Genomic DNA, 20580 nt, shown 5'->3' with positions numbered 1-20580 from the left:
TTGATCGGCGTCTCAGGGGGTTGTTTCTCCATGGTTGAAGAAACAGCTTTGCCAATAATGCGGTCCGAATATCCATTCATCTTAAGGGCCTGGTGTACGTGTTCCAGTTCACTGGCTAGGTGGTTTGGTCAGAAATGCAGTAGGCCCTATGGTGTAGTGTTTTGATGAGGGAATTCTTCTCTGCCGGATGGTGGTGGGAATCAGGTTTCAGATAGGAATCTGTGTGGGTGGCTTTCCTCTATACACATTTGTAACTTGCATAGTAAAGTAATTGTATTTCTTCATTTGCTATACAGCCAGATAATACGACAAATCGCTAACCTTAAACAACCAGTCGTTCGTAAAAATTGAAGGCAGTGTAGTACTATAGTCATAGAGCAAGTGCAGAATGACTGAACCGGAATTGATAGCATGAAAGCATTTAGCGCGGGGCCCTTGAAAGTGCGGGGCCCGTAGCATATGCAGCTACTTTTGCTTCTAGGATAATCCGGCACTGTGTTGGATCGTACATCGTCCAGTTGGCTCCGCATCACAACACGGAGGCACATCGCATAACAACAACAGCAGCAGCGTCGTCAACATTCCAACAATGAGCCGTCCCTCATTACCTCCTTCGGCCGTGACGAGGGAGCCATTCGCGCACAGACGTTGTCTCTGTAACGACACAGATGTTTCAATTTGAAGGCGCAGTGTTTGTTAACGGTGACGGTGGACTATTTTTAGCCCCCCCCCCCCTATCGCAAGTCCCGGAAATTTCATCCGAGAAGGGCCAAGCACCTGAAATTAGTTTCAAAGAGGGTGGGGGTGGGGGTAGGTGGGGGATTGGGTTCGGGGGAGGTTTGTGGAAGGAAGGTATGGGGGAGGTGGGTGTATGGTGAGTGGGTGGGTGAGGTGAGGTGGGTGGGTGAGGTGGGTGGGGGGTGAGTCCTATGGAGGAGGCTCGTGAAGGACGCTACTGGGCAGTTGGAGGCAGTCGCCCTCCAGCAACAACGGAGGGCAGATGAGCGACGCTCACAACAACGAGCGGAGCGGCGGGCCGATACAATTCATCAAGTTGGCACAGTTAAAGGGTACAGCCGTCGCATCTGCCACTCATCTCAGTCAGCCAACCCACGGCACCTGCCGGCTCTGTCCCGATACCACCTCCTGCCAGCGAGCCTTCGACACTTCACGTGGCCTCGAAGTGCACCTGGCCTGGCACAGGCGCCGTGGTGACGTCAGAGTCACCTCGTGGCGAATGGCGTGGTATTGGTGGGGAGGGGTGGGCTGGTGTGGAGGTGATAAATGGAGCGGAGCCAGAGGTAGCCAAAATGGAATTGGGTGGCGAGCTCATTAAGAGATGGCCAGGCGGGATTTTAGCGGAGGCAATTAAGGCGCAGGATATTTCGGTCGAGTCGGAGGAGAGAGCGGCCCTCCTCCCCCCACACAATCACCCCCCCCCCCCACTCTCGACGCGGCAAATTTCGGGGGCCGTGCCACTGCGCGTTTTTTTTACACGCTTTTATTATTACACGCTTTAATTTAACTCACTCTGTCTGTTGTTGTTCTTGTTGTTGTTGTTGTATCCTCAAATCTTGTAACTCAATTTTTACCCACTTCCCAATGTGGTATCGACTGCAAACTTGGTATACTTATGTCATACTGATGACAATACTATATTGTATCGTTAAAAAAAACATGTATTTTAAACATTTTTCATATGTTATGTTTCGGCTTGGGTCTAATTGTCCACGTTCAACTGACGTTGGCTGTCACTGACCACGGCCCCTTACGTTATGGCAAGCTTCGGGGCCACTTCCTGGAGTCGTGGAGTTCTTCCATTACTAGTACGGTACATTTCATTATAAAGCGTGTTTTAAAAAACAGTTTTTTTTAAATATTACTTATTTTGTTTGGCTTCGGCCAACGATGTACCGATGTTTCGCTCCGCGTGCAGGGGCAGCTTCTTCAGCTGTTGTCGTCGTCGTTTCAAGTTCCCCGAAAGAAGCTCCCGGGGTTGAATATCGTGCATCGTGCTCTTTGGTTCTTTCGGTAAAGTCACGTAGTTAGAAATAAAATAAAACAAATCACGCGACGCGACTTTACCGAAAGAACCAAAGAGTATGGATTCCTGCGGTTACCAAAGCTTCAAATCAAGATCGTGCGTGGTGTGTTTTATTTTATTTTGTTATAATCCAAGAGGGTGCGCATCGGGGATGCTTGGCCAACATGATTCGCATTGGACGGTTCCTTGTGATTTGTGGGCTACGGGAGGAAGAGGAGACCGGATTACTCGGAGGAAAGCCGTGCAGATCAGCGGGAGAAAACAAGCGAACTGCACGCACAGAAAACATGCAAACTACACCGACAGAAAACATGCGAAATCCACACACAGAAAACACGCAAACTCCACGCACATAAAACATACAAAAACTCAACGAAGATTCCTCCCTGAGCCCAATGGAGGCTGGTCGACACCGTTTGCAATCCATCCCGCAGAGAGAGAGAGAGAGAAAACAATGATAACCGAGAGGCTAGCCAGGGAATGGAACGCGTCCGTCAAAGTACGCCTCAGCCAGGGAGATGGAGCGATTAATTCGGCTTGAGTCCAGGGATGGGCCTCTCCCACCTGTTCTTGGCGTTGGCGCATCACCTGCGTTCGCGTGGCGGCAATTAATTCGTGACCGAGAGATCGGAAACCTGCATTGCCGTGTTGAACTGTGATCGTGGGATACACGACACGAACTGCACGCGTTTCGTTAACGAGGCCTCGGCTGACCGAGAACCATGGCCGGGTTTCGGTCCACAGCGGTGGAACGTGTGATGGTGGTGGTTGGTGGTGGTTGGTGGTGGTGGTTGGTGGTGGTGGTTGGTGGTGGTGGTTGGTGGTTGGTGGTGGGTGGTGGTTGGTGGTGGTGGTTGGTGATGGTGGTTGGTGGTGGTGGTTGGTGGTGGTTGGTTGGTGGTGGTGGTTGGTGGTGGTGGTTGGTGGTGGTGGTTGGTGGTGGTGGTTGGTGGTGGTGGTGGTGGTTGGTGGTTGGTGGTGGTTGGTGGTGGTTGGTGGTGGTGGTGGTTGGTGGTGGTCGTGGCTACCGCAGACTGTGTGCGGGTGTTGGATGGATCGTTGTCATTGCAAGGAGGGAGGGGTCATGATGAGGTGGCGGCTTGAGCAGGTGTTCATCCAGCAGTGGACGACCGGGATGATGATGATGATCATGATGATGATGAAATATGATGAGGGACCATGGCTGTTGCAAGCCGCGGTTAATTTTTCCTCCCCTTCTCCCGGCGAGTGAAGTTCTCCTCAAAGCCCTCTCGAATCGCTCCAGGTGGGCGATGTGGATAATTTAAATTTCACGGGCACATTATCATTTTCTCTCATTAACTTAATTAGCCGCACCTGGCACACGGAGACCCGCGTTTGAAAGTGCGCCGCGGCGCGGCTTCCGGACCCTGCCGGATGAAGCTGTTGCTACATAAAAACAAATTTAGTTTATTTAAATTTTTTCACAATTCAGAGAGCGAGAGGTGTGCTCCTGGGTCGGTCGTTATCTATACGAGACAGGCACCAACGAGAGGAAGCCAGAGTCGACACTGCGAACACATTTAATGAGCCCTTGGAAGGAAGGAAGAAGAAAAGGGAGGGGAGGGAGGGGGAAAAACAACAACAACCACCACCACGCACCTTTTTGTCACGTATTTAGAAACGTTATAATGTTAGATACGAGGTTCGCGTTGCACACCAATCGTTCCGCAAAGTTATCGTTCGTTATTATAATGATATATATATGTGACGGCAAGGTCCATAAAAATATACGATCGTACCGGGGCGGTAATGGTCATCGCTCTGAACCTCCACGTGGCCGTAAGCGAGACGTTGTTTTAGATCGGGTCCGAGGTGTTCTCCAACACGTATCATAATGAACGTGTCATTTTGAATGAGCTTGACCTGTGATAACTTTATTTTCCCCATGCGATGCATTTTATTATTACGTACATTAACCTAAAATAATACAATCGCCGAGGGGCTAGGGACAAGCGAGCTGGAAGGCAGCATCAGCCAGGCGTGTGACGAGCCGGTGCTACAAACCATCGTCCAAGGTCTGCGATCCTCTACACGTTAAGGTGTTTTCAGCCAAAGTTGTTGACAAGTTTCGGGAGGAAACCGCCGCACCCGGAGGAAAATCGACGCGTGCGAGGGGGCAACGCTCTATCCCACACAGAGGGGAGGAGATCATATCAGTCCGAACTTTTTTTCTTCTTGGTTCTTTCGGTAAAGTCACGTAGAAGGGAAATAATAAAATAATAAAAATAAAACATAATAAAATACAATTCTCACGACGTTTCGGCCACAACGCAAGCAGCCGTCCTCAGGTGAAGAACAGGTCTGTCGGAAAGACAGCGTCTGAATGAACACCACCAAGCTTGGCAGCGTATATTTAAGCTGGGTTAGAGGAGGAAGGGCACCTTGACAAAGGAATTTGCATATCAACCGAGGAATTTAGAATATTTATGGGAAATGCAGATATGGGATTAGTCACTACTTCCCTTCCTCCTCTAACCCAGCTTAAATATACGCTGCCAAGCTTGGTAGTGTTCATTCAGACGCTGTCTTTCCGACAGACCTGTTCTTCACCTGAGGACGACTGCTTGCGTTGTGGCCGAAACGTCGTGAGAATTGTATTTTATTATGTTTTTTTTTATTCTTTCCCTTCTACGTGACTTTACCGAAAGAACCAAGAAGATGAATCCCTGCAGTCACGAAAGCTTTAAATCGAAAAGTCCGAACTTTGCTGTGCCGCCTGCTTCTGGCGAGCCAGGCGTATTATACGGCTCCTCCTCGACGCCAAAGGCAAGGGAGATTCACAGCATTTGTGCGAGTGAACCACCAACCTTTGCCGGATTACCGGTAGCCGCGTGCGCAGCCACTACCACTAGCAGGAATCTCAGGTGCGTGACCGCGTCCCCAATGCTCCCGTTGTATGATTTGTTCAAGAACACACAAGCTTCCACAGAGCCCTCAACATTCCACCCACGGCGTATTACTTCCAATAATTGAATGATGAAGAGTAACTTTTTTTTTGGACCAGCCTGTGTAATTATAGAATTAAAAGGTACAATTATCCAACGTGATATTTTAGTCGTAATATTTGTTTTATTTTCATCGCGACAATTTGCAGTTGTTTGTTTGGCGTGGTCACGTTGTCAGGGCCTACCATAGAAGAGGTGCTTGGGGGGTGGTGGCCCGGGGCAAACCAAACCGGATATATGACATCTGCCACCGCGACGTCGAAGCGAAGGGGGCCCCCCAAAGCGTGGGGTCCGGGGCAGTCGCCCCGATTCGCCTCGTAACCTTAGGGCACGGCTCCTCGTGTTGTTCATGGGCATTGTTTGACCATGCTTCAGCACGATGGTCAACACGGTGCACGAAGAATACCCAGCAATCTCCGTGCCTCCGCTCTACCCATGCAGCCAGGAAGTAAATGCATCTAATGTGAATATAAGCATCAGCGATGTTAGACCCACTACTGGATGAAGGCCATCCGCACTGCTTCGGGGTTGCCACGGTGGCCAGATGTTCACTACTTCGCCTGGTATGCAAGAGATCGTGGGTTCGATCCCGACCCTGACGCCTGTAAATTTGGAGTTTCCATGTTCTCCCCGACATCCAACTGCGTTTAGAGTTGTTTGGCTGCTAATATGTAAATGTCCCCACACGGCCTGGTAACTACCCAACCGAGCGCCCGCACACGAACCTATTGTTATTATTACACGCTTTTATTTAACTCACTCTGTCTGTTGTTGTTGTCGTTGTTGTTGTATCCTCAAATCTTGTAACTCAATTTTAACCCACTTCCCAATGTGGTATCGACTGCAAACGTGGTATACTTATGTCATACTGATGACAATACTATATTCTATCATTAAAAATAAAAATATATTTTTTTACATTCTTATTTATGTTATGTTTCGGCTTGGCTCTAATTGTCCACGGTCAACTGACGTTGGCTGTCATTGACCACGGTCTCTTACGTTGTGGCAAGCCTCGGGGCCACTTCCCGGAGTCGTGGAGTTCTTCCATTACTAGTACGGAACATTTCATTAAAGCGTGATTTTAAAAAAAGTTTTCTACAATATTACTTTTATTCGCAGCATCCACTGCTCCGTGGACGACGCCGTGAATCACGGTAAATTAAAGAACAAACGGAACCCGTACTACCCACGGGAGTCCATATTAAATAGAACGTCGGTACGAGAACATTAAAGTTTCTACTCTTAGGTTTTTTCGGTAAAGTCACGTCGGTAAAAATAAATAATACAAATAAATAATAAACTCATAGAAATAATAGAAATAAAATAATAAATCACGACGTTTCGGGCGCAACACAAGCGTCCGTCATCAGGTGGGACAAATCTAGAATTAAAGTGTCTCATTGGTGGAAAAAAAAAACTACGTCCAACCATCTCTTAATTTATACCGTACGTTCGATAAGCAGAAACAGGGAAGTAATGGGTGCGCATCATTTAGTCACAGTCCCCTTTGGTAATAAAGGGAAGCGTAACGAATAATGTTTGATAGCATGTGCCGTACATATATATATGGAGTACATCGTAATGAAATCGGCCCTATCATTATCGATTTCATTCAAAATTGCCATTCCAAATTCTGTCTTCCTATGGTGTGCAATGGTTTTTTTCGTAATACATCGCAGAGAGAGAGACTGCATTTTTCACTGTGTGCATGTTTCAAGTTGATACCATTTACCGGTGTGGATGCAAGAGGCCACGGGATGAGTCTCTCATTTGCACGAGTGACCCGCGGAATTTGTCTACCAGTAGGCGGGGGTGGCGATGATGGCTTCTACGTATTCGGTCGCGTATCAGTCGTTTCCCGAAATTGGTTTTCATTTTTTGAGTTTGGCAAATGTGGGACCGTGACGACCGGCCGGCCGACCGGCGCACGACGGCAATGACCTCTTCGCGAACGACGTCGTCGTCACGGGGTCACGACGGGGTCGACTGTGAAGCAGGTGGCGCGTCGTATCTCGACGGTTAGTGTGGCCCCCGCCGCAAGTATTAACCGGGGGTTGCCGCTGCGTGCAGAACCGCGAACTGCTGCCACGCGGTGCCGCCGGGCCGCGTCACGGCCGCGCTGCGATCTGAGGTGCGCGTGCCGGGGAAGCATGCGAATTGTGAGTGGCTTTGAACGAAACAAAAAGTGGATATGTATTTAGTCATATACGGATTTAGTAATGTGTGTAATGACGCATCAGGTAGTTGAGCGAAACATTGTAATGAGCCCCACAGTTTTGTCTTGTGCCAAAGCTGTCGCGCTGCGAAGTTTCATTTGTGCGCATCAATAATTCACGTTGCGAACGCGGCAACTGCGAGCGTTTGAAGGTGGCTTCGGGAATCCGTCTGGTTTTTTCTGTCTTCTTATTCTATTCGTCTCGTACTTGTTCCCCGGCAAACTTTTAGAATGACGGGAATGGATTCGTCTTTTGTACGTCTGTTCACCAATACCCCTTGAGTCACTCATACCCCTGAGTCACTAATGTTCCTACAGTCACTCATACCACTAGTCACTAATGCTCCTACAGTCACTAATGTTCTTACACTCACTAATACCCCTTGAGTCACTCATACCCCTAGTCACTAATGCTCCTACAGTCACAAATGTTTTTACATTCACCAATACCCCTTGAGTCGCTCATACCCCTGAGTCACTAATGTGCCTACAGTCACTCATACCACTAGTCACTAATGCTCCTACAGTCACTAATGTTCTTACACTCACTAATACCCCTTGAGTCACTCATACCCCTAGTCACTAATGTTCCTACAGTCACTCATACCCCTACAGTCACTCGTAGCCCTAAAGTTATAGCATTGGTTAGATGCTCTCGAATGGTTAATACATTCCTACATATGTTGTCCTTCGTTCACAAATAATCAATAATTTTCTCTAATCAATGATTCGCTACAATCAATCTAATTCGGCGTTCAACCTCCGAGCAAACATTTCCTTGAAGGTCCCCTTGGTGTGCTAGTGTAAGACTTTATTATAAAAATCTAATGACGTCAGGTCGGGCAGACTTGTCATTATGTCAGAAAATGAGGTTTCTCCTGAAACAGAAAGAAAGTAGAAATCAATACTCACAACACACTAAAACTTACACGTCTAATGCATATATCCATGGCAAGTTAATGTCAGTATCTCGAATAACAATAGAACTATTACACTTTTTTTACGGTGTATTCATTTTCGAATCCCCCTGTAATACCATGTATACCATGTATCTATATATATAAAAGGGACATTTGTGAACGTGTGTCTGTTCGAAATGTTTAGCATACTTCCCGACATGCAACAAACTTGAAATTTGGCATGTGGGTAGTTTCCAGACTGTACACAATGCAAACAGTATAAAAATAGACTTTTGTTTTGCGGGGGGGGGGGGGGGCGCAATAATGGATATATTTTGCACGGCAGGTGAGTGGTGACGTCACACCTGTGATGTCACCCGCATGCGGCAGCGTCACGCAGTGTGCCTTGCTGACGTCACGCACCCCCCCCCACCCTCCGTGTAGGTCGTGTATTAATCCAAGACAAGAATCGAATTCTCGGGCGAAGCTGGGTTGTAAAACTTGTATATGAATATACGCGTTTGGGGGCAACAGCCAGGGCATCAGCAACAGCAGCATCCGCACGTAAATTGTATAATAAAATAATAATATAAAGAAAACATAAAGTCACGTAGAATGGAAATCATGAAATAAAAATAATTAAACATAATAAAATAATAAAGTATTACTTTTATTATGCTTTTATTATTTCATTATTTCCCTTATACGTGACTTTACCGAAAGAACCAAGAAGATGAATCCATGCAGTCACGAAAGCTTTAAATCGAAATTGCATTCAGGAAATGTTCAGGTTTACAGAAAGAGTGTCCTAGATTATCTCGATTGGTCAAGTTGGGGAGTTGGGTGAATGCTATCAAATTGAGAAATAGCAAACGTTTCACGGTAGGTTGTTACGGTTTGATATCCAGTCAGACGCTTTGGGAGATGCGGAGGGAATTTCAGGGAACGGGTAGCAAAGGGTGGATGTGCGTCGCGTGCCATAGTGGCTAGGAGATGTTAACTACCTTGCCTGATATACAGGAGGTCGTGGGTTCGATCCAGACCCTGACGCCTGCTGTATTTTTGGGGGTTGCTTATCTCTCTCCCCATGGTCACGTGGCAATTTTTCTCCAGGTCCTCCGGTTTTTCCTTCCACATTTAGAAACATGCGTTGAGATTAATTGGCTGCTATACATGTCCACATGATAAGCCACTTAATTGGGCTATAATTTTTGATAGCCAGTTCGCTTCTGAAAAATAGCCATATAGCTCAGTGGAGCCTTACCTGGTAAAATACAAAAAAAAAGTTTCTTCTTAGGTTGTATATATATATATGCACGTAGATTATCCCCTTGTTTTTTGTGGTGTTTTTAATTAAAATCAGGTGACCACTTTTTCACCCAGAGCAGGTGGCACAAAATCCCCACTGAGAGAAAGACGACGATGTTGCCAAGAAAAAAAAAACTAAAGAACCCATGGCCCTCTTCTGTAGTGCAAATCGCCGGACAGATGGACAGGTTGGTCCCTAATTGTTTCAAATGAAAGGGAAACGAGCAGTGGTCCGAACTGGGAATCGAACCCGTGACCCGTCTGCAACCCGAAGCAGCTGCCGTAACTATCACGCCTTTGGGATTTCGCGGTGGCCAAATGCCAACGAGCAATGTTAATCAGTGCCGATGCAGATCTACACGCTGTTAGCAGCGTCGTGCAAAAAAAAAAGACAACACGTTTTTCGTGGGACCTAATGGTTAATGCGAGCAATTCCGTCGTGACACCGTGTACATGTATATTCGATGGGAGATTTGGTGGAGTTGCTGGTCTCGGTGATTGTTGCGCTGTGCTATGGACAGAGCGACACGAGTTCAATCCCTGGCTACTGCGGGGAAAGCGGCAGTGGCCAGAGGAACACATCGCTCTTCGTCGGCCCGTCGTACTGACCGTCGTGGTGAAGTATGGTCAAACAAACCTCCACGAATGTCAGGTCGTGGCGGAGGCTTGCTGACTTCCTAACTTTATTCCAATTATAGCCCGCTTTATTCGCGCTTACTATTTTTTAATGTTTTTTTTCTCCCGAAATGTATATTTGTGTGCACCTAGCCTGGCACAATCGCCGTGGTGACGTCACCGCCGCAGGGTGGCGAATGGCGGCTGCTGTTGTTATGTTTTGTACAGCTCCTTGTGACCTCTGGGTGAAAGGCACTTTAGACTTTTAAAGTCTAATCATCATTATTAATGTGAACAATGGTAACGGTATTGAATAAGTCACACCGATATTGAGAAATATGAATACGCACGGAAGGCTGCACATTTAATCAAACCTGGCATGCAAATATTGGCAATAACAAGTTGCGGAATTATCAGCCCAACCATATTTCAAAGAGACACACACTCAGCCACAAGCATTGATCGCTCTGTGATGTAATCTATGGCCAAGTTGGAATATTTATGAGGTTCTTTGGCGACATGAATGCAGAGCTAAAATAAAAACAATGAATGTGAAATGGCCGATGTCGTTATGTTCTCCCGCATCGTAAGCCATGGTCGATTCACTGCTGGACGAAGGCCTCCCCCAACTGCCATCATTACGATGAAAAAAAACGAATTCCAAAGAGGGTAACGTTTTCCACGATGCCAATTTATCATCATCGTCATAATCAGCAGCAGCAGCCATGGTCAATCCACTGCTGGATGAAGGCCTCAAAGATCACAATAAATCCTCCTGGCACCTGCACACGAGCTCATTCCATCGTTCCATCTCCCTATAGGGCAGCCTCCAGTCCTTCATGGCAAACGGTAAACATTGCAAGCAGCACTTTATTAACACCCTACTTTGCACACACTACACAGTATTAAGTGGAATACATGTTTGCTAGACGAGTCTGTCTGATTGAATATTATTGTTTAAGCTGGCATCGTTAATCTGCGCACGGTTTGTTTACAACAGTCACCTTGGTTAATTTTATTGAACGCTTTTTTTAACGGGCTAAGCTGCGCTAAGCTCTCTGTAGAGTTTGCTTACGAGAATGAACGACTTGTTGTTTTTGCCCGCGTAGCAGTAGCAGCTTTGTGTCCTAGACGGTGGTTTGCCATCGTGTATACTTCACGTGTGACAGTTCGAATGAATGTGGTGGAAGGGGGCTCTACTTGAAACGACGGAGCATCTAAAAACGTCTTCTTGGTTCTTTCGGTAAAGTCACGTAGAACGGAAATAATAAAATAATACAAATAAAACATAATAAAATCATTCTCACGACTTTTCGTCCACAACGCAAGCAGCCGTCCTCAGGTGAAGAACAGGTCTGTCGTCTTTCCGAACAGGTCTGTCGTCTTTCCGACAGACCTGTTCTTCACCTGAGGACGGCTGCTTGCGTTGTGGCCGAAACGTCGTGAGAATTATTTTATTATGTTTTATTTTTATTATTTTATTATTTCCCTTCTACATGACTTTACCGAAAGAACCAAGAAAATGAATCCCTGCAGTCACGAAAGCTTTAAATCGAAATTTAACATCTAAAAACGATTAAACTATTATTTTTCATTTTTTAACAGGTAAGGGCCCACTGAGGATATGTAGCTCTTTTTTTCCAGAAGCGACCTGGCTATCACAAATGATAGCTCAACGAAATTTCTTATCGTCATGTGGAAATGTATCGCAGCAGCCAAATATATATATAATAAACGCACGTTGACTCTAAATGTGGACGGAAAAACCGGAGGACCTGGGAAAAAACCAACGCGGCCACAGGGAGAGAGAAACACGCAAACTCCAGATATGCAGCAGGTGTCAGGGTCGGGGTCGGGATCGGGATCGAACCCACGACCTCCTGTATACCAGGCGAGGTAGTTAACATCTCGCCACAGTGGCATCCACATTACAATAAGCCATTTTGTTGAGCTGTCATTTGTGATTGGCAGGTCTCTTCTGATATAACAGCTCCAGTATATAGCCTCAGTAGGCCCTTACCTGGTAAAACAAAAAAAATAGCTTAACAGTCTTTAGATATTCTAAGGTTTTCGGTAAAGTCACGTAGGTAAAACATAAAAATTAAAATTAATAAAAGTAAAATAAAAATAAAATAAAAATCACGACGTTTCGGAGGCAACACAAGCTTCCGTCTTCAGGTGGAAATTATTCATTTTAATGTTTTACCTACGTGACTTTAGCACGATAGCTGTATCAAGAAAGTCTTACTTGATACAGCTATCGTGCTGTGACGGTTCCACCTGAAGACAGAAGCTTGTGTTGCCTCCGAAACGTCGTGATTTTTATTGTATTTTTATTTTACTTTTATTAATTTTAATTTTAACGTTTTACCTACGTGACTTTACCGAAAACCTTAAAATATGAATCATTGCAGTCACGAAAGCTTCAAATCTAGAAGTCTTTAGATACTCAGTCCTCTGCTACCGGTTTCCTGGAGACATCTATAAAATTCACTTCGCATCTCCCAAAGCTCCTGGCTTGATACCAAAAGCCTAACGTCCTACCATCGAACGTTGCTATTTCTCAATACGATATCATTCACCCAATTCCCCAACTTGGCCAACCGAGATTATTTTGGACAATCTCTCTGTGAACTTCAAAAAATTCCTGAACATTTAAGCAATTAATTTGGGGATGCTGCCGTTGCTGCTGCACTGGCAGTGGTTCCCAAACGCAGTTTCTAACAACAACAACAACAAACGCAACACACTCATTATAAGTATTGCTTAAAAAATGTATAAGTAGTCGGTGACATTTCGGGCAATAGACCTACATCGTGAGTAAGGTCAGTCAGACTATATTGTGTATTCTTTTTTTCTCTCAGTGTGACAAAAAAATCACGTTCCTGTTTTCTGAATAAAATGATAACTTTAGCTTCCCCGTTAATTTACTTATACGTTTCCCCGCAGCAAAACCTGGATGACTTAAAATAGGGGAAGGACAGCACTAATTACAGAAACAAAACCGTGAACGTCGCGGGTCAACTCTTCAGCCGGTATGGTGGAATAATTTAGGCCGATCCTAAGCAGCAGATGAAAGTGCCTTGAGAAACAAAGCGACGAAACGGGCGGCGAGTGATGACGTTAAAACAATAAACGGAACATGAGGCTAGTTAGCCTGATGAAGAAACGTGGGGCACGTACGATAATATTGACGAAAATGGCAAGCGAACGATAGAACACACGGAACTCTGTAACGCCATCAGGGGTGGCGAGAATGAGCGTGGACATCGTAGGAACACGGCGCACAAAGTGACAGACGATGTCAAAATAAAAAATGGGTGCATAATAAAAGCAGTGGGACATTATGTTTATGATTGATACATCGCAAATGGTCACCCAAATCGGGCAAGATTCAAGCATAAAGCATGACAGAATCATTAAACTCGTGGAGGAAACGTATGCAAATCTCGATAGCAAAATATTCAAATAGCACAGGAGACAGATTCCTTTTCAGATAAGGATGATGATGTTCTGAATGTCACACTTGAAAAAGTAAAGAGTCCTTCGCAGCATGAACACGAGTGAAAAGTTCCAAGACCAGATTAATAACCGTGGCCGTCGTCAAACAAAGACTGGACCAGCTGTTGCAATGCAATTATCAGACCGATTTATTTATACTGAAATGAAATAGTGCAACGATGCAATGATGCCTCAATCATTCTTGTATTTTAAAAAAAAAAACATGACATATAGACTCATTAGACTCTTATCACACGAATATAAATTGTTCCCGAAGACCACTGTGAAGGCGATAATGAAAAATTTACAACGCAACTAACCGTGAGAATAAGCCGAATTCTAGCAACAACAAAAACCCCTAATGAATATCAAATACCATTATGGCCACAGCCTTTGTAGGGTATGAAAAAGACATTCGGTTCAGTGAAATTGATGCAGTCGTCCAAGCCGTGACAAACCAAGGCCTAAATAAAACACATTTAGAAGTGATGAAAAGCCATTCGCAAGGGTGGAATTGTTACGCTGAGATTGTTGTTGTTGTTGTTGCAGAGAGTGGTCCAAATATATTTCAGACGCGAGTCAAGCAAAGGGGTTCGCACTCTCGCTAGAGTTACCCATCCTAAGGTTAAGTGAGAAGACGCTTCCAGTAAATCCGATTTGGTGATGTTAAGGCCACGAACGTCCAATGAGCGTGGCTGGCCACGTGCGGTGCGAAAGAAGTTCAAATGTACGCATGTCTCAAAACTTTCTGGCGACAGACCCATTCTAGATTTGAAGTTTTCGTGACTGCAAGGATCCATACTCTTGGTTATTTCGGTCAAGTCACGTAGGAAAATAAAATAAATAATAAAAGAAAATAAATAAATAACTTTTCCACGACGTTTACTTCAGTAAAATTTCTTGCTGTGGTTGTCACACCTGATGATGATTGCTTGTGTTGCAATCGAAACGTCGTGATTAATTTTTTTTTTACCTTTCATTTTTCATCGACGTACGAAAGGAACTCCAGCGCATTATTTGCAGAGCTTGAGAAGAGGGAGAGACGGCTGCGATGTTGGGTCTTGGGCAGGTCTCGTCTGGTGCGAAAGGCTGAAGGCCGCTGGACGAGACTGGTGGGGGAATGGCAGCCGAAGGAGGGAATGCGCTTGAGAGGGATGACAGCCGCGAAGGTTGGGAGCGATGAGATGAGCTGCTGAGTTGCCTGGATGGAAGATGATGGATCGTGGCACCGCAAGGCCACGGTGGACGGTGGAGGCTCGGGGAGGTCTTCATCGGGCAGTGGATAAACAACGGGCAATGTGGATGATATGTTGATGGATGAATAAAGCCAGTTGCAACAAGTTGCATGCAGTTTTGCGCATCATAAAAAATTGTGAATATACACACTTGCAAAAATGAGCACGTTTGTACGGGCATACATATTTTAGAAAATGTGCACAAACTGACCCAATTTTTACTGGGTCAATTTGTGTGAGTGATCACGTTTTAATAATCTGCGCAGAGTGTAATCATGCACCCAGTATATGTGTGTATACACATCTTTACAAAGTCTGGAGGACTGTTTTCTTTTGTTGGTAATTGACGTGGGTGCGATTCATTTGATTTCTTTGCGAGTGATGAACGTGCGTTTACTTTTTAAGAAACAGTCCATGTCGCCGGAGCTGCCGTGCAGCCTCACCGTTGTACAAAGGGCTGGCTACGTGGCGGGCCCCCTTTGCGATGCGATTAGCCAACAAAAAAATTTAAAATTTTGCCACTTCAAGCCACCAGCAACAACTTTAAATATTCGAGCTCCGTACGGACTGCAAAGCGGGGGTGACGGGGTGGGGGGGGGCATGTGGTGGGGGGGTGGGGCGTGGGGTGGTGGGGGGATGTGGAGTGGGGGGGGGGGGGACGTGGGGTGGGGGGGCGTGGAGTGGAGTGGGGGGGATGTAAAGTGTGGGGACGTGGAGTGGGGGGGACGTGGGTGGGGGGGCGTGAAGTGGGGGGGGGGGACGTGGGTGGGGGGGGGGCGTGGAGTGGAGTGGGGGGGATGTGGAGTGGGGGGACGTGGAGTGGGGGGGACGTGGGTGGGGGGGGGCGTGGTGTGGAGTGGGGGGGAGCGTGAAGTGGGGGGGACGTGGGTGGGGGGTCGTGGAGTTGGGGTGGGGGGGCGTGGGGGGGTCGTGCGGGGGGCGTGGTGGAATATCGTGAGAGATGATGACGGCTTGCGGTTGGGGGGGGGGGGTTGGAGGGAGGGGGCTTCATCCAGCAGTAGATAGATGATGGCTGATGACGACGATACACTTACGAGAGCTCTGAGGGTACACGGCGGTGCACAGCAGATGCGAGGCTGTACGAACAGCAGCTGCCTACGCAGCAGAATGTCCTTAAGCCTGTCCCTAGATTAGTGTACTATGTTGTATGCATGTATGCTGTATGCATGTATGTTGTATGCATGTATGCTGTATGCATGTATGTTGAGCTTCTTCCGCACCGTACGAAGCAAAGCGTGTTAATTGGGAGGTGCGGGGGGGGAAGGACAGCAAGACTAGCGCAAAGGGCTGCGTTACTTTTGCCGAAATTACATTCGAGAAAATCGGTAGTGGTGGTGTTGGTATATATTCGATAAATAGAAGAACGAGGAAAAAAAAATCAAACACCGTTCAACATTTTTGGCCAAGAGTGTGCGGGTGCGCGGAGTTTGTACTCGAGGTGGCAATGACACGTCCGGTGGTGCGCGGTGTCCCATCTATTCCCGCAGATTGATTGAAAAGCAAGTGACGTCGCTCCAAAGCATCAACGACATCGATGCCGAGTACTACATCAACCTGCACAACCTGTGAGTGCGAGAGCCGTGTGCACGTGACTCGCTGCTGACCACAGATGAACCGCCAATGACCTCGCTAAAAATTGCTCTCATAGTGGCATTGCCCTTGTGCCGATCGCCTTTTTTGGCGTTCTCTGCTCTGACACTGGTTGAGACTCTGGCCCTAAAGAAGGCCGTCTCTGAGTGTAGGCCAACCAGTTTGAAAGACAATGCCCATATATTATATATCAGAGCATGTTTTTGTGTGCATGTTCACCACAAGTACGTGTGGTTAATGCAGACAGTATCCCTTGCAAAAGGTTTCTGTTTGGTGTTAGAACATCTTAACACCGGCTGCTTCATTGCAAGAAATGGTAACAGCTCTCTTGTGTTTCACACGTTTGTCGCGGCGCTACTTACTACACAGAGGCAGGTTTTGTTTGGTGCTCACGCCGTGTTTATTAAGGGCCTACGCCTAGGTGAGGATCACCTACCCCGGATCCCAACTCGTACCCCCTCGACGAACCCCGGTTACGTCCCAGGTCGCCCTTTAAATACCCCCCCCGGGGGACATGACGTCACCGTCCCCCCAAGGTCCGCCTGACGTCACGTTCTGCGACGCCACTCTCTCCGAGGGCTAGCGTGACGTGACGTCACCCACTACTCCTCTACACTCCAATGGTATAGCTGCTCACCCCGAGCTATGAATGCTCTGATAGGCAGAGGTGGGACAAAGTCATTGTTATGCAAGTCCAAGTCGAGTCGCAAGTCATCAAATTCATGACTCGAGTCTGACTCGAGTCCAAGTCATATGACTCGAGTCCACATCTCATAGGTGGGACAAAGTCATTGTTATGCAAGTCCAAGTCGAGTCGCAAGTCATCAAATTCATGACTCGAGTCTGACTCGAGTCCAAGTCACATGACTCGAGTCCACATCTCAGAGGTGGGACAAAGTCATTGTTATGCAAGTCCAAGTCGAGTCGCAAGTCATCAAATTCATGACTCGAGTCTGACTCGAGTCCAAGTCACATGACTCGAGTCCACATCTCATAGGTGGGACAAAGTCATTGTTATGCAAGTCCAAGTCGAGTCGCAAGTCATCAAATTCATGACTCGAGTCTGACTCGAGTCCAAGTCACATGACTCGAGTCCACATCTCATAGGTGGGACAAAGTCATTGTTATGCAAGTCCAAGTCGAGTCGCAAGTCATCAAATTCATGACTCGAGTCTGACTCGAGTCCAAGTCACATGACTCGAGTCCACATCTCATAGGTGGGACAAAGTCATTGTTATGCAAGTCCAAGTCGAGTCGCAAGTCATCAAATTCATGACTCGAGTCTGACTCGAGTCCAAGTCACATGACTCGAGTCCACATCTCATAGGTGGGACAAAGTCATTGTTATGCAAGTCCAAGTCGAGTCGCAAGTCATCAAATTCATGACTCGAGTCTGACTCGAGTCCAAGTCACATGACTCGAGTCCACATCTCATAGGTGGGACAAAGTCATTGTTATGCAAGTCCAAGTCGAGTCGCAAGTCATCAAATTCATGACTCGAGTCTGACTCGAGTCCAAGTCACATGACTCGAGTCCACACCTCTGCTGATAGGTGCATTGTCCTTGCACCGGTCGCCTTTTGGCGTTCTCTGCTCTGACGCCGGTGAGACGAGACCATGCAAAAAGGCTGTCTGGTGTATTCCAATTCGTTTCAAAGACGATGCATCAAAATTTAACAGAGTGTGTTTGTTTTGCATTCTTCTTTGGTTCTTTCGGTAAAGTCACGTATAAAGATAAAATAATAAATTAAATTAAATACTATTCTTAGGTTTTTTCGGTAAAGTCACGTAGGTAAAACATCAAAATTAATGAAAATAAAATAAAATAAAACAAAAAATCACGACGTTTCGGAGGCAACACAAGTCTCCGTCATCAGGTGGGACCGTCACAGCCGAATTAGCTGCATCAAGTGAGGCAATGATTCAAGATGTAATCCCTTATAAGCAAGTTGAAGGGGGGAGGAGAGGGGGGGAACTCATCAGAATGTTAGTACAACTCATCGGGAGGGGGGGGGGGGCAAAAAAATTGAACGACGGCTTGGACGCGGTTGCTGCTGCACACGCCAACACAATGGACAGAGAGGGGGAGGGGAGGTCTGATACACATGATAGACAAAAGAACGAAAATGCCCATGTTTATACCAATGCTGGCTGAACAATGAAGAGGGTACTGTTAAAAAACAACTGGGGATGTTAACACTCGGTAAAGTAAAGTAAAATAGTGCCTGTCAGATAAGATGGTCCAAAAAAGGGTAATTAAGTCTTTTTTGCGTGGTTGATAACATCTTTCCAATGATTACTAAGTTTGTACCCATCATCACGGTTGAAATTATGTCTGTGTTTGTATATATAATAATATAATATATAATAATATAATATACAAACACAGACATAATTTCAACCGTGATGATGGGTACAAACTTAGTAATCATTGGAAAGATGTTACAAACCACGCAAAAAAGACTTAATTACACTTTTTTGGACCATCTTATCTGACAGGCACTATTTTACTTTACTTTACCGAGTGTTAACATCCCCAGTTGTTTTTTAACAGTACCCTCTTCATTGTTCAGCCAGCATTGGTATAAACATGGGCATTTTCGTTCTTTTGTCTATCATGTGTATCAGACCTCCCCTCCCCCTCTCTGTCCATTGTGTTGGCGTGTGCAGCAGCAACCGCGTCCAAGCCGTCTTTAAATTTTTTGGCACCCCCTCCCCCTCCCGATGAGTTGTACTAACATTCTGATGAGCCCCCCCCCTCTCCTCCCCCCTTCAACTTGCTTATAAGGGATTACATCTTGAATCATTGCCTCACTTGATGCAGCTAATTCGGCTGTGACGGTCCCACCTGATGACGGAGACTTGTGTTGCCTCCGAAACGTCGTGATTTTTTGTTTTATTTTATTTTATTTTCATTAATTTTGATGTTTTACCTACGTGACTTTACCGAAAAAACCTAAGAATATGATTCCTTGCAGTCACGAAAGCTTCAAATCTAGAATTAAATTAAATACTAGCATACATTTTTTACCTTTATACAGGACTTTACCGAAAGAACCAAAGAATAATTCTTGCAGTCACAAAAGCTCCAAATTAAGTTTGTTTTGCATGTTCACCACAAGCGCCGTGTGGTTAATACGAACTTGACTCCTCGCAAGAGCCGTAACCATCACGTGAACTCCGGTCATCCTCGCAGCGGCAGCAGCGGCTTTTGGCTAACCGTCGAACAAAAAATTAACCCGTAAAAACAAAGTTTTTCATTATAAATCCTTTATATGCGTGGCGGCTAGAGTCCTCTCGTCCTCTGGCTTGAGATGGCTGCCACCTATGGGTCAGATGATTGCCTGCCACCATTAAGCAACTGGTAATTAAATATAATTTATTTTTTCCTAAAATGTTGTTAATTTTGGAAAAAAAATTTCACGAAAATAAATTGTCACGCACAACGAGTCTGTGTGCATAATGTCAGCTCGATTGGATCACGAGAAGTGGGTTAAAAAACGACCGAAAGATTTGCACGGTCGTAAGCGCGCAAGCAAGTGAACTTAATATAAAGGATTTTAAAAACGACGGTCACCGCTTCGCGCGCTTTCAGGATGCGCCCCTGCGGCCGTCTGGAACGCGCAGGGCTCAAACCGCTGCCCCACCATTGCTTCCACAGTATCAAAAACAAAGATTCACCCGTACAGCCTTAACAGACTGTTGGGGCGAGTGTTGTTAGCGAGTATCACCTATGAAGGCCGGCATGGGTGGCCAGCACCATGCCGGGCCGCCTTTGTCTCTCTAGAGGCGATGTTTATAGACTGCCCCAGGTACTCATTTGAGGCTGAGTCGACCTAGGGGATGCCCAGGTCCTGATCAGATAATCGTCACTGGTGTTGGCCGTGAGCAGGAATCGGTTCGTAGAGGCTTTTGGCTGCCCATCGAACGACGATAATCAACGCATCGCGCTCGTTCAGACGCGCTTCTGCGGCCGTCTGGAACGCTCTTCCTTCCGATATTAGGGAGGCACTGAAGGCGATGCAACTTTGAAATCGTCTACATTGAAAACTCGCTTCCTTAGAACCGCGTTTATCGACCACACCGCGTACCGCCCGCACCTGCGATGAGCGCGGTCGGCTACGTACGGTGCGAAAGAAGTTCAACGTACGCACACTCAGCGGGACTTCTTAGCCATCGACCTT

The 20580-nt window shown here is 46.3% G+C and overlaps 1 protein-coding gene across 1 annotated transcript in view; it reads left to right on the top strand.

Annotated features, from left to right (window-relative positions):
• The window catches only part of LOC144734829 (BDNF/NT-3 growth factors receptor-like), a 280911-nt gene that overhangs the window by 57465 nt on the left and 202866 nt on the right, over nt 1-20580 (top strand). The window contains exon 2 of the mRNA XM_078617227.1: nt 16295-16372. Within this exon, the coding sequence (XP_078473353.1) occupies nt 16295-16372 (78 nt within the window). The remainder of the gene's footprint in view (nt 1-16294; nt 16373-20580) is intronic.

The sequence above is a fragment of the Lampetra planeri genome, chromosome 53, assembly GCF_965212315.1.
Source record: "Lampetra planeri chromosome 53, kcLamPlan1.2.h2, whole genome shotgun sequence".
In the NCBI taxonomy this organism is placed as follows: domain Eukaryota; kingdom Metazoa; phylum Chordata; class Hyperoartia; order Petromyzontiformes; family Petromyzontidae; genus Lampetra; species Lampetra planeri.
The sequence above is the reverse complement of the archived record's forward strand: the minus strand, read 5'-3'. Positions and strand labels throughout refer to the sequence as shown.